The sequence below is a fragment of the Caretta caretta genome, chromosome 4 (assembly GCF_965140235.1).
Source record: "Caretta caretta isolate rCarCar2 chromosome 4, rCarCar1.hap1, whole genome shotgun sequence".
Taxonomy (NCBI): Eukaryota; Metazoa; Chordata; order Testudines; family Cheloniidae; genus Caretta; species Caretta caretta.
Window position 1 is genome coordinate 102,444,787 of NC_134209.1, and position 12,361 is coordinate 102,457,147.

The window sequence follows — 12,361 nt, forward strand, 5'->3', positions numbered from 1 at the left end:
TACCAACAGCTGCTGTACTAGCTTTGCACAGCTTTGCCACCTCAAACCTGACCTGCACTGCCCCGATAGTCCAGTCCTAGGTCATTTCTGAGCAGGAATTATATTATTCATGGAATAATTTTAAGGTAATATTGATCTGAATTACTTCAGCTTTCACTATGGAAGCTTATAATTAATGCAATAGGATGTGAAAATAGAACTTTGAAATTGACAGCTTTGACTGGCTCTCAAATGGAATGAGTCCCAGATGGCCAAGAATTTATGACTCTACTAAGCTGCAACACTTTAAATGATGGCACAATATATATTATGTTTCCTCAGAAGATAACCATGTTATCCCAGCTCTGTATTTAGCTTCAAATATCTGAATTTTATTGCTGCAGATCTTGGAACCTAAGATGTTTCGCTATGCTCACAAATTGGAGATTCAGAGAGGTGATGGGGTACTGGGTCAGCCTTCTCCTTTGCCACACCTGTATTCTGTGTCATATTATCAACTGTCGGAGGAATTAGCAAGGACGTACCCTGAGCTAACTCTTGCTGTCTTCTCAGGTACAGTAGAGCACTTAACCAGGCTGGTAGTAGTCCGTAGAAATTTTGAATCCTTCTTTTAAGTAATCTAATTACAGGTAGGTCAATAAGTTTTTGTTGAGTTTTTGTTATGTTTTGTTCAGATTTGAAACAATGGAGTGAAACCCTGAAACTCAGGAGGCTGAGTTTTTGTTATGTTTTGTTCAGATTTGAAACAATGGAGTGAAACCCTGAAAATTATTCTGACTGCCCCATTGAACATCCTGTGAGGGATCACTCATCACAGACATAAGTTTTAACTATGTTTTTAAAAATTCTCTCTCTTCCCTGCCCTTTCCTCATCTTATAATTTCCTTATTTGCTGTAGAAATCCTAGAACACATCAATTTGTGACAGTTTAGATACAGTGGCTTGAATAGATTGTAGTGATATTCTTGGTACTACAGTTCACAGAATGACTTACTCTCGGATATCTAAGAAAACAAAGATATATTTGGAGAATATTGGTAAGGGACAGAATTTTAAACCATTTGTTATTCAACACAGAAATCATTTTAACTCTTATTGGTCTAGTTAGTAGAGTCAATTAATGCATTTTTCTAAAATTAAAAAAAAAATTGAATTTAGGTTTTCAATTCACTTTCAAGTGATTAATTAAAGGGACACTAGCATGTTGATTAAACTTAATAATCTGGTTAAAGTTTTTCTACACTTAAAGATCTCGTTTTTCAGTTTGTACTGAAAAATAGCTGATAAAAACACTGACTATAATTGTACAAGAATCAGTTTTAAAAAATAAACACCAAAAAAACATGAAATGACAGATTTACTTGAAAGAGACTGACAAGAAAATTCACATGCCGACACATTCTGTTCACTGTAAGATATAGCCCATGTAACTTCCTGTTCTCACATTCTGTGGTTCACTCTTTGGTAGTGTATAGCAGCAGTGTGGTAAATTGCTTAATGTACAAGCTTCCACTTAGTTTATGAATAAATCATGCATATCATAAACAAACCTTTTTTTAAACTTCTGCATATTTTTTAAAACTTGTTTCATTGAAACAACCAATGTTGCTTGAATTTATGCAATCAGAATTAACAAATTAATAAAATAATTGTTTTAGAAAGTTATATGTGCTAATCTACCAGCAGTCAAAATTAAACACCAAAATAAGTACAATAATAATTGAAAGTCAAAATTGGAATCCTTTTTTATCCTGCAATTCTTGGCTCCATAATCAAGTGAAATATTTTATAAAAGTCTGAAGTGAGATGGAAAGAATCTTGATTTTCAGTTTGCATCAATATGAATAGATTAATGCATGAAGACTATTTCTATATTAAACTCAAATCCCTCAAAAGAATCCATCTGTGAACATCTTTAAGGAGACCCTTTAACTTTAACAGAACTCTGCAGAGATATAAGGCTGCCAATGAACAACAATCTGTATCCTGAATACAGTGCCATCACCTCCTTGGCTGGCAGCCTTCTAAAATCCTCATTATGAAACCAGACAGCTCTCCCTGCTCATTGATGGGTGATGTCCTGGACAGATGGAAAACACATTATGAAAGCATGCTGAACCATGGTCCTGCTGATGACTGTTTAGAGCTACATGACCTGGCAAACTACACAGCTGTTCATCCAGGGATGAACACCGATCCTCCGTCATTCAAGAAAGCATGAAAGGACATCCAAAAGTTACAGGATGGGCATGCTGCTGGACCTGATGCTATTCTAACCAAGCTACTCAAAGGTGCCTTGGAACCAGTGCGCATGGGCCTACATAACCTGTTCTTAGAAAGGTGGACATCAGGCAAAGTACCAGCAGAGTGCAAAGAGGGCATCATATGTCCATAAATCAGGGCAGAGGATCTTGCACCGAGTATGGAACTACAGGCTAATCTCATTCTTATTGGTCCCTGGAAAGATTTTCGCTCACATTCTGGCTGGTAGGATGCAGCTATTTCATAACAGATATTGTCAGCAATCATGTTTCACTGCAGATGGTCAACAATGGACACTGTCCTTACCCTCCAGCTTCTGGTTGAGTTGCATGGAGAATTTAACCACCTGCTTCATGTGGCACACCTCCATATCAAAGAAACTTTTGATTCGGTTGACAGATTAGCACTTTGGGTCGCACTGAAAGGAGTTGGTGTTCCAAATGTTCTGTTATATCTGGTGCATGATCTTCACACTGAAACTTGTGCAAGAGTATGCTTTGGGGCACAGTTTTTGCTGCATTTCTACACATCCTCAGGTATGTGGCAGGGATACATTCTTGCCCTGGCACTGTTCTGTTGAGCTATTAGCTGTATATTAGGACTTTCCACTCCATGCATCAAAATCAAGGTTCGTCAAGAAGTGTTTTCAAGTCAAATAATCAAGGCTGACGATACTGCCTTGTTTATAGAGAAGTGGGAGAATTTCAGCCTTGCACTCCTAGGTCTCCAAGATGCCATCCACAAGATGGGGTCAGATGTCTCATGGCAGAAAACCAATGTCCTGAATCTTGTAGCTTGGACACCAGAATCCCCAGTTCAGGTGGGGTTGAGTACCATGGAGAGTGCTGATGAATTCATCTACCTAGGCTGCAAGCAGAGTTCAAACAGTCACAGTAAACCAAATGTTCTTCTTCAAGTAGTGTCCCTTGAAGAAGTGCTCCACTTTAGGTGTTGGTGTGTCCCTGTGCCACAGATCACAGATTTTCAGTGGTGGTGCTCGGTTGGGGCACGAGTGCACAGTAGTCGTCTCGTAGTGCCATTGGTGCCTCATGTAGCATGCACAATCCGTCCAGTTCAGTTCCTTCTCAACCATCCTTAGCTGCAGACGAAGCTCAGTGGCAGTGCTGCCTCTTCATTTTTCTCTTTATAGAAATAGTTAGATTAGCTGTAGTTTAGTAAGTCTAGTTTATTGTTCTTCCCCCCTACTCCCAACCCCCAAATTTTTTTTATAGATATATTTTTTTATTTTTCCCACTGTTTCCCATTGGGAAACTTTAATGACCACGATGCCCGGCTCACCCAGGTTTAAATGATGTGACTCTTGTTGTGAGGCAATGACAGTCTCAGACGGCCACTCATTTTGTGTCCATTATTTGGAGGAAACCCATATCCCTCAGAAATGTGCCATTTGCAGCAGTCTTAAAGTCAGGGCAATGTGTGGTCGAGATCTCTGCCTCACAGTGATTTTGATGGAAAAGTTCCTTCAGCCTCCTCCTCAGGGAGCAAAATTGACATCAGCAGATAGTTCCCTGAGCAAAACCTCTGCTAATGGGAGTGTTCAGTCTTCCAAATCGTCTAGGAAGCAAGCCACAACCTCCCCTAATAGGGACACTCAGAGAAAGAAGAGGTCCCTGGCAAGGTCGCTATCCACAGTGCCGAGCTCAAGTAGAGTGAGCACCATTGAGGCTCCAGGCACCTCCATCTCTCTCCCTCCGTGGACCTCTGCCGAGCCCCGCCACTCTGGAATGGAGTTGATATCCTCCTCCTCCCCCGCAACAACCACTCTGGTGTGGGAGTGGGCACTGAGACAGGCAATGCTGCCCAGCACCAACTCAGTCATCGGCACTGACAGACAGGCTGAGAACGGCACCGACCGTCTCCACAAAAGCACCAACTGCATCTGCACCAGCAGCACCGCTGCCACAGAAACAAGCGATTATGCAGCAGTTTCTACAGCACAAGAACATAGCGGTCTCCTCGGTGCTGCAGTCACCCTTGCGCGGTACCGAGGGATCTCTGGAACAAATAACTGAGCAGTAGTCCACTTCTGCAGCTCCCCAGCCCATCTCCAGTGATGAAGAGGAGGAAGTACATTGGAGCTACTTCTCCTCCCAGCACTCTTCACCCATGCGGCGAAGACCACCATGTGAATCTGTTAGGACCAAATCTCGCCAACCTCGCGAGGTGCAGCAATAGTACAGGCAACCCTGGATGTGTCCTCTGATGTCCTTTCCCATGCAGTGGCCACCCCTGGGACCCATGGGTGGCATATAAGGCTCACTACACTAGGCCCTCAACCCCAGCCTGAAGGGAAATTTGTTCTCCAACTTCCCCAATCAGAGAGACGTCAGAAGCACCAGAGTACATGGTAGATGATGAGGAAGAAGATTTGGACCATGCAGACATTTCCCCAGCCCGCAACCCATTGTCTTCCCATGACGAGGCAGTCTTACCACCACCTCCAAGCACAGTTAATGACCTGAAACAATTTCAGGAACTGAGTATCTGCCAGACAAGACATCTCCCTAGAAGAGGTGCAAGAAAACCAGTACAAGCTACTGCAAATTTTATAGACATCCACTACATCCAAAATTGCACTACCAATAAATGATGCCATAATGGAACTGGCAGAGAATATTTGGCAGACCCCCGCAACCATACCACCTACCAGCAAAAGAGCCAACAGGAAGTACTTCGTCCCAGCTAAAAGGGTGGACTTTTTGTTCTCTCATCCATAACCCAATTCTCTAGTGGTAGAAGCTGCTAACTATCACAGCTAACAACCCCAATTCCTGTCCACTCCACAGGACGAAGAACATAAACGATTAGACCTCTTAGGCAGAAAAGTATACTCATCAGTTACACTCCACTTGCAGATAGCCAATTATTTGGCCCTTTTAGCCAAGTACAACTACGACAATTATAGTGAATTGCAAGAATTTCTTGATTCCTTACCGGAGGAAAAACATCCTTAGTTCAATGCTATCATGAAGGAGGAACAGCTAATTGCCTGGACAGCCCTACAGGCCTCAATGGATGTAACGGACACTGCAGCGAGAACAATGGCCATGGCAGTCATAATGCATAGGGCTTTGTGGTTGCAGTCGTCCAGGATCACCAAAGAACTCCAACTCAAGGTAGAAGATCTCCCCTTCAACCGGGAGAAACTCTTCTCCGTAAAAACGGACAACGTTCTTCACTCTATGAAGGACTCTAGTGCCACCCTGCGCACCTTAGCCATAGACACGTCTCCTAACAAAACTGTACCAAAAGGGCAGAGACACCTCTTTCCACCATCCACAACAATGGCAGTTTGACCAGAACAGAAATAAACAATGTTCACAAAGATGTAGGGCTACTCAAACTCAGTCCTCCTCTTCACAACCATCTACCACCAACCCACAGTTTTGAAGTCTTGGTCGAGGGTGTGAACGATCTCCCCCACGATACAGCTCTATAAGATACTCCTACCCAACCTTTTGGCCACCACCTGTGCCCGTTCTACCATGCCTGGGCAGCAATGAAACCGGACCAATGGGTACTGCAGATTATAATATCGGGTAATGCCATCCCCTTCCTCGCTCTTCCCACTACCCTACCTCTTTTCCCGTCCCTCTTCAGGGACTCTTCTCATGAGCACCTCTTACAACAGAAAGTGAACCATCTCATACAATTGGGTGCCGTGGATCAAATTCCAGCTCAATACAAAGGGAAGGGATTTTACTCCCATTATTTTCTCACCAAAAAGAAAAACGGTGGATGGTGGCCCATCTTAGGTCTTTGGAAGCTCAACAAATTTGTGTGGAATCATAGATTCAAAGTGGTCACACTGGCCACAATTATTCCAGCTTTAGACAAGGGGGACTGCTTTTCAGCCCTTGACCTCCAAGTTGCTTACTTTCATATTACCATACACCCAGTGCAGAGACCATTTTTAAGATCCTTGGTAGGGGTCAACCATTACCAAGACAGAATACTACCTTCTGGCCTTTCCATTGCCCCTTGAGTTTTTTTAAAAACCCTCACCATAGTGGCAGTCCATTTACAAAGGAGAGGAGTGATGATCTTCCCGTACCTAGATGATTGTCTACTGAAAGGCACAACTCGGGAAGAAACGACACACATGGTGTAGAACAGCAGTCTCCAAACTTTCTGGATCATGCACCGCCAGGGCCAGCTCTAGGGAAGCACAAAAAAAAAAAAAAAAAAAAGCTGCTGCCGGCGTGCCGCCAAAGACAGAGCGGGGAGATCCATGCTACCACTGGCGTGCCACCGAAGAATCAAAGGTCGGGGAGAGCTAAGCTGCTGTCGGTGTGCCAGCAGCGCTCCTTCGGCGGCGCTCCTCCCACTGCGCACCCCCAGGGATAGTCTTGCGGACACACTGGGGTGCACGCATCCCACTTTGGAGACCACTGGTGTAGAAGACAACCATCAAGCTGTTCCAGATAAATATACAGAAATCTACACTGAACCCAGTGCAACAACTGGAATTCACTGGGGCCTACCTCGACCCCACAAAGGCCAGGGCACTGTTGCCCCATCACAGTTTCATGACAATGCCAACCTCATCTCGACAGTCACTGGCAGCCCTAAAATGTCCTCCAGAACCTGCCTACAGATATTAGGTCACATGTCAGCCATGATGTTCATGGTGAGACATGCGAGACTGCATATGCGGTGCCTACAGGGCTGGCTGAGCACTGTGTACACTCCCTGCAAACAGTCTAAACAAAAGAGTGACAATACCCTCAAAGGTCATTGCATCACTCAAGTAGTGGCTGAAACCAGAAAACACCTGCACAGGGATTTCTTTCCAACAGGATCCTCTATCACTAATAATCATGACCGACGCATCACTCATAAGCTGGGGAGCTCACTTAGACCAGTACACCATGTAAGGCTAGTGGTCACCAATGGAAACTCAGCTCCACATCAATTTCCTGGAGGTCCAAGCAGTATGCAATGCACGTAGGCACTTCCTCCCAATCATATGGAACGAATCAATCCACATACTGACGGACAATATAGTATGCATGTTCGATATCAATTGTCAAACAGGAGCTTTCTCCCATTCACTCTGCACCAGGCCCTGAAATTGTGGAACTGGTGCATTCACCACAACGTACCCATCTCAGCATCTTATCTCCTGGGGTGTCAGAATATGATGGTGAACACACTAAGCAGACACACTTCTCTGAGGAACACAAGTGGGAAATACACGACAGTGTCCTCCAATTGGTATTCCAAAAATGGGGCTATCCATCTGTATACCTGTTCGCATCAGTAACAAACCACAAGTGCCCACTTTTCTGCTCTAGGGTGGGACTAGCACCCAAGTCACTTGGGGATACATCACTCATGTACGCATTCCCACCGATACCTCTAATCTCATGAGTCATTCACGAGATACGGACTGACTAGGCCCATATCTTACTAATTGTTCCAGTGTGGTCCAGACAGACTTGGTTCCCTTATCTGTTGCGCCTGGCAGTATGAGTGAGCAAGTTGCAGCGCTGTAAATTGCCAGTGTAGACCAGTCCTATATTAGGCCTTACTGTGCTGTCTGCAACAACACACGACTCCAAAGCCCCTACCGTCCGCAGCGGGGCACTGTTCTTCAGACACCTGAAGTGGAGCACCCACAGGGACAGTACTCAAAGAAGAAAAGAAAGTTACTCATCTTGTGCAGTAACGAGAGTTCTTCGAGATGTGTGTCTCTGTGGATGCTCCACTACCCACCCTCCTCCCCTCTACTTCGGAGTTCATGCCTTGAGCTCTGCGATAGAGAAGGAACTGAACAGGTCAGGTTGTACGCACGCTAAATGAGGTGCCAATGGTACTCTGAGATGACTACTGTGCACGCGCAGCCCGACCAAGCACTGCCACCAAAAAGTGGACACACCGACACCTAAAGTGGAGCACCCACAGGGGGACACCTGTCAAAGAACCCTTGTTACTGCACAAGGTGAGTAACTTCCTCTTCTTCAACAAATAGACTCCAATGTGGGCTCAGCTTTGCCTCTATCAGCAGAAACTTAAGCCTGACCTCACTGTGTTTCTTGATTCTAGGTTTAAAGTCTGCAGATTTGACACTGAACCCTGATATGAGTCTCTCCAAGACACTTCAGGCAGCTGGAGTGTGGCTCATTCACTGGTATTGGCAGCTTGCAAAATTGGCAGGGTTTAAACCCTGGTGACTGAGGAATGCAACAGTACCAGTACCCAGGAACAGGAACTGAAGTGTTTGAAAACACTTCAAAAGAAAACTTATATCTAAAACTAACCAAAAACAAACTACTGAAACAGGTACACGCTATATACAAATAAGAGGAAAAACTTTCACTAGCAAGGGCACACATTCCAACAATTGTCATGAGCAGTGAGAAAGCGGGTCAGGGGTGGCGCAGCACCATCATGCAGCAGCATGAGGCAGCAGAGGGCACATGAGCCACCCTGACCAGGTACTGCTGAGGGAAAAATCTCCGACAACTATGCCCTGAGAGTGCCCACACCTGAGGTAGAATGGATATGTGCAACACATTTGAAGCAAAGTAGTTACAGAGCAGATTAGTAACTGTTTCTTCTTCAGCTGATGGATGTCAGCTCCTGAATGAAGTCCATGTCTCAGGTACGGATGCAAAAACATCTTTGTGCTGAGACAGAGTTGAAGATCTGTCAAACCTGTGTGCTCCCTGTATTGCTAAATGGGTCAGAAACTGGACTCTTACAGGCAGACTTGGAACAGCTAGAGGCATTCCCTATGTCCTGTCAGTGCCAAATCCCGAGCATGTAGTGGTTTGACTTTTTGGATATGTTAGTCTTGCAATGATCTGGTATTCCTTCAGTCGCTCATTATGTTAAAAAATGGTATTGTGTGCTCTTCGGCCATGTAGAGAAGGGGTAGTTCTTCTTTTAATGGCTGAAGTCATAACCTACTCAGTAGAACCCTGTGCTGCAAAGATTTAACCCTTGCTTGACTTTACACGCTGGATTAAATCCTTGTCATGCTGAAGTCAATTGGAATTTTGCCATTGACTTCTGTTGGGGCCAGAATGTCACCCTGAGACTTCAAGGACATGCATAGGTCTTTGCAGGATCAGTGCCTTAGACAACTTTAAAGACGCTTTAAGTAGTTTCTTTTAACCGGACAACTTCTGACATGATCCTTTTGCTTTATAACTGACTATCTTGTCTGTTAGATTAGTGAATATGAAATATTTAACCCTAATACATTTGGTTTTCAGTTTAAATTGTTTTTGAAATGGATACATAGTTAACTGTTTTTAATAAAGAGAGTTTCCATGTATGGGCTTCCTTCTTATAAGTTGACAATTTAAGTTTTACTTAATATTAAATATGAATGTATCAGTTGATACTACCTGCACTATCAGCATTCCAATTCTGCAATATAATTTTGTTCAGCAAAAGGCTTATTCAGTTGAAATCTGTATCCTTCATTTGGATTGTGAGGACAAATTTGTTCTCAATTAAATAAGAAATATCTTCAATAATAAGGATGTCAAGTGATTAAAAAAATTAATCTGTGATTAATCACACTTTTAAAGAATAATAGGATACCATTTATTTAAATATTTTTGATGTTTTCTACATTTTCAAATATATTGATTTCAGTTACCACACAGAATACAGTGTACGGTGCTCACTTTATATTATTTTTTATTACGAATATTTGCACAGTAAAAAACAAAAGCAGTAGTATTTTTCAATTCATCTAATACAAGTAGTGTAGCGCAATCTCTTTATCATGAAAGTTGAACTCACAAATGTAGAATTGTGTACCAAGAAATAACTGCACGCAAAAATAAAAAAAATGTAAAACTTCAGAGCCTACACGTCCGCTCAGTCCTACTTCTTGTTCAGCCAATTGCTCAGACAAACAAGTTTGTTTCCATTTGCAGGAGATAATGCTCCCCAGTTCTTGTTTACAGTGTCACCTGAAAGTGACAACAGGTGTTTGCATGACATTGTTGTAGCAGATGTCGCAAGATATTTACGTGCCAGATGCTCTAAAGGTTCATATGTCCCTTCATGCTTCAGCCACCATTCCAGAGGACATGCGTCCATGCCGATGACAGGTTCTGCTTGATAACATTCCAAAGCAGTGCGGCCTGATGCATAGTCATTTTCATCATCTGAGTCAGATGCCACTAGCTTTTTTGGTGATTCAGTTCTGTAGTTTCTGCATCGGAGTGTTGCTCTTTTAAAGCTTCTGAAAGCATGCTCCACACCTAATCCCTCTCAGATTTTGTAGGACACTTCAGATTCTTAAATCTTGGGTCGAGTGCTGTAGCTATCTTTAGAAATCTCACATTGGTACCATCTTCGCATTTTGTCAAATCTGCAGTGAGTGTTCTTAAAATGAATAACGTGCTTGGTCATCATCCGAGATTGCTATAACATGAAATATATGGCAGAATGCGGGTAAAACAGAACAGGAAACATACAGTTCTCCCTCACGGGAGAATTAACATTTTTTTTTTTTTTAAATGAGCATCATCAGTATGGAAGCACGTCCTCTGGAGCGGTGGCCGAAGCTTGAAGGGGCATACGAATGTTTAGCATATCTGGCACATAAATACCTTGCAATGCCAGCTATAAAAGTGCCATGCAAACGCCTATTCTCACTTTCAGGGTGACATTGTAAAAAAAGAAGTGGGCAGCGTTATGTCCCATAAATGGAAACAAACTTGTATGTCTTAGTGATTGGCTGAACAAGAAGTAGGATTGAGTGGACTTGTAGGCGCTAAAGTTTTACATTGTTTTAGTTTTTTGAGTGCAGTTATGTAACAAAAAAAATTCTACATTTGTAAGTTCCACTTTCACCATAAAAAGATTGCACTACAGTACTTGTATGAGGTGAATTGAAAAATATTTATTTTATCATTTTTACAGTGCAAATATTTGTAATAAAAATAATATGAAGTTAGCACTGTACACTTGGTATTCTGTGTTGTAATTGAAATCAATATATTTGAAAATGTAGAAAACATCAAAAATATTTAATACATTTCAATTGGAATTCTATTGTTTAACAGTGTGATTAAAATGTGATTAATCGTGATTCGTTTTTTAATCACGATTAATTTTTTGAGTTAATTGCGTGAGTTAACTGTGATTGACAGCCCTAATAATAGTATTAATTTATTCCTGTATGAAATACTAAAACTATAAATATACTACTACAGAAACTTTTCTAGTAATATTTATGGATTTGAATTTTATGTATGTATTTATTTTTGAAAAACAGAGGTAAGCCAGAGAATTCAAACAGCACGCCCTGCTGGGAGACAGGTGATGCTGCACTATTTGCTACCGTGGATGAATAATATTGAGTTGGTAGATTTGAAACCTTTGCCAACAATACGGCATCAAGATGAAGATGAAGAGGATTCTTTAAAAGACAGAGAAATGATGGTAAACAGCAGACGCTGGCTACGAGGAGAAGGCTGGGGATCACCACAGGCTACTGCTATGGTTTTAAACAATCTGATGTATATGACAGCACAGGTAAAACCAGTCTTTTGATGTTTCTTGTTGTTTGATTCAGAGAATTGTTAAATCCAGAAGGGGAAGAGGGGAAGCGTAGGGCTACTGATACCAGTTAGTGAGCTTTTATTAGCAAGCTGATTTAGGCAGTATGAAATTCTTCATTAGCATGGTTGTCAGCTTATGCAAAAATTTTCAAAAGCCAGTTCTCCAAATTACTTGTGGGTCTGGGAGCTACCAAATAGTTTAATGAACATTCTGGGCAATTTTAGGAGAAGCACATGGCATGCTATTGAGCCTATAAAATAATAACAGGTTATTTTCAATAAGAGTGTCTTAATGATCACAGGCTTAAAATTGCTGTCCCATAATTTAGATATCTAGATAGATAACTTCCTTCTGTAACTTAATAAACAACCCAACAAGCCTACCTAAAAACTAGTGGTGAGAGAACCTCAAAGGGATTGCTCAGATTGTGTTTGTCTTCTCTGTTTCTTCATTCTCCCTGGATGATTTGTTTGTCATTCTGTTTCTTCCTGCCTCCAGCTAAACAATAGGTTTTCTTTATGTTCTCTCTCCATTTAGTAAATTA

At 42.2% G+C, this 12,361-nt stretch overlaps 1 protein-coding gene across 12 annotated transcripts in view; it reads left to right on the forward strand.

Annotated features, from left to right (window-relative positions):
* The window catches only part of FRYL (FRY like transcription coactivator), a 415,631-nt gene that overhangs the window by 270,674 nt on the left and 132,596 nt on the right, over nt 1-12,361 (forward strand). For all 12 annotated transcript variants that reach the window (XM_048848366.2, XM_048848367.2, XM_048848354.2 and 9 more), the window contains 2 exons: nt 384-552; nt 11,531-11,790. In XM_048848366.2, coding sequence (XP_048704323.1) covers nt 384-552; nt 11,531-11,790 — 429 coding nt within the window. The remainder of the gene's footprint in view (nt 1-383; nt 553-11,530; nt 11,791-12,361) is intronic.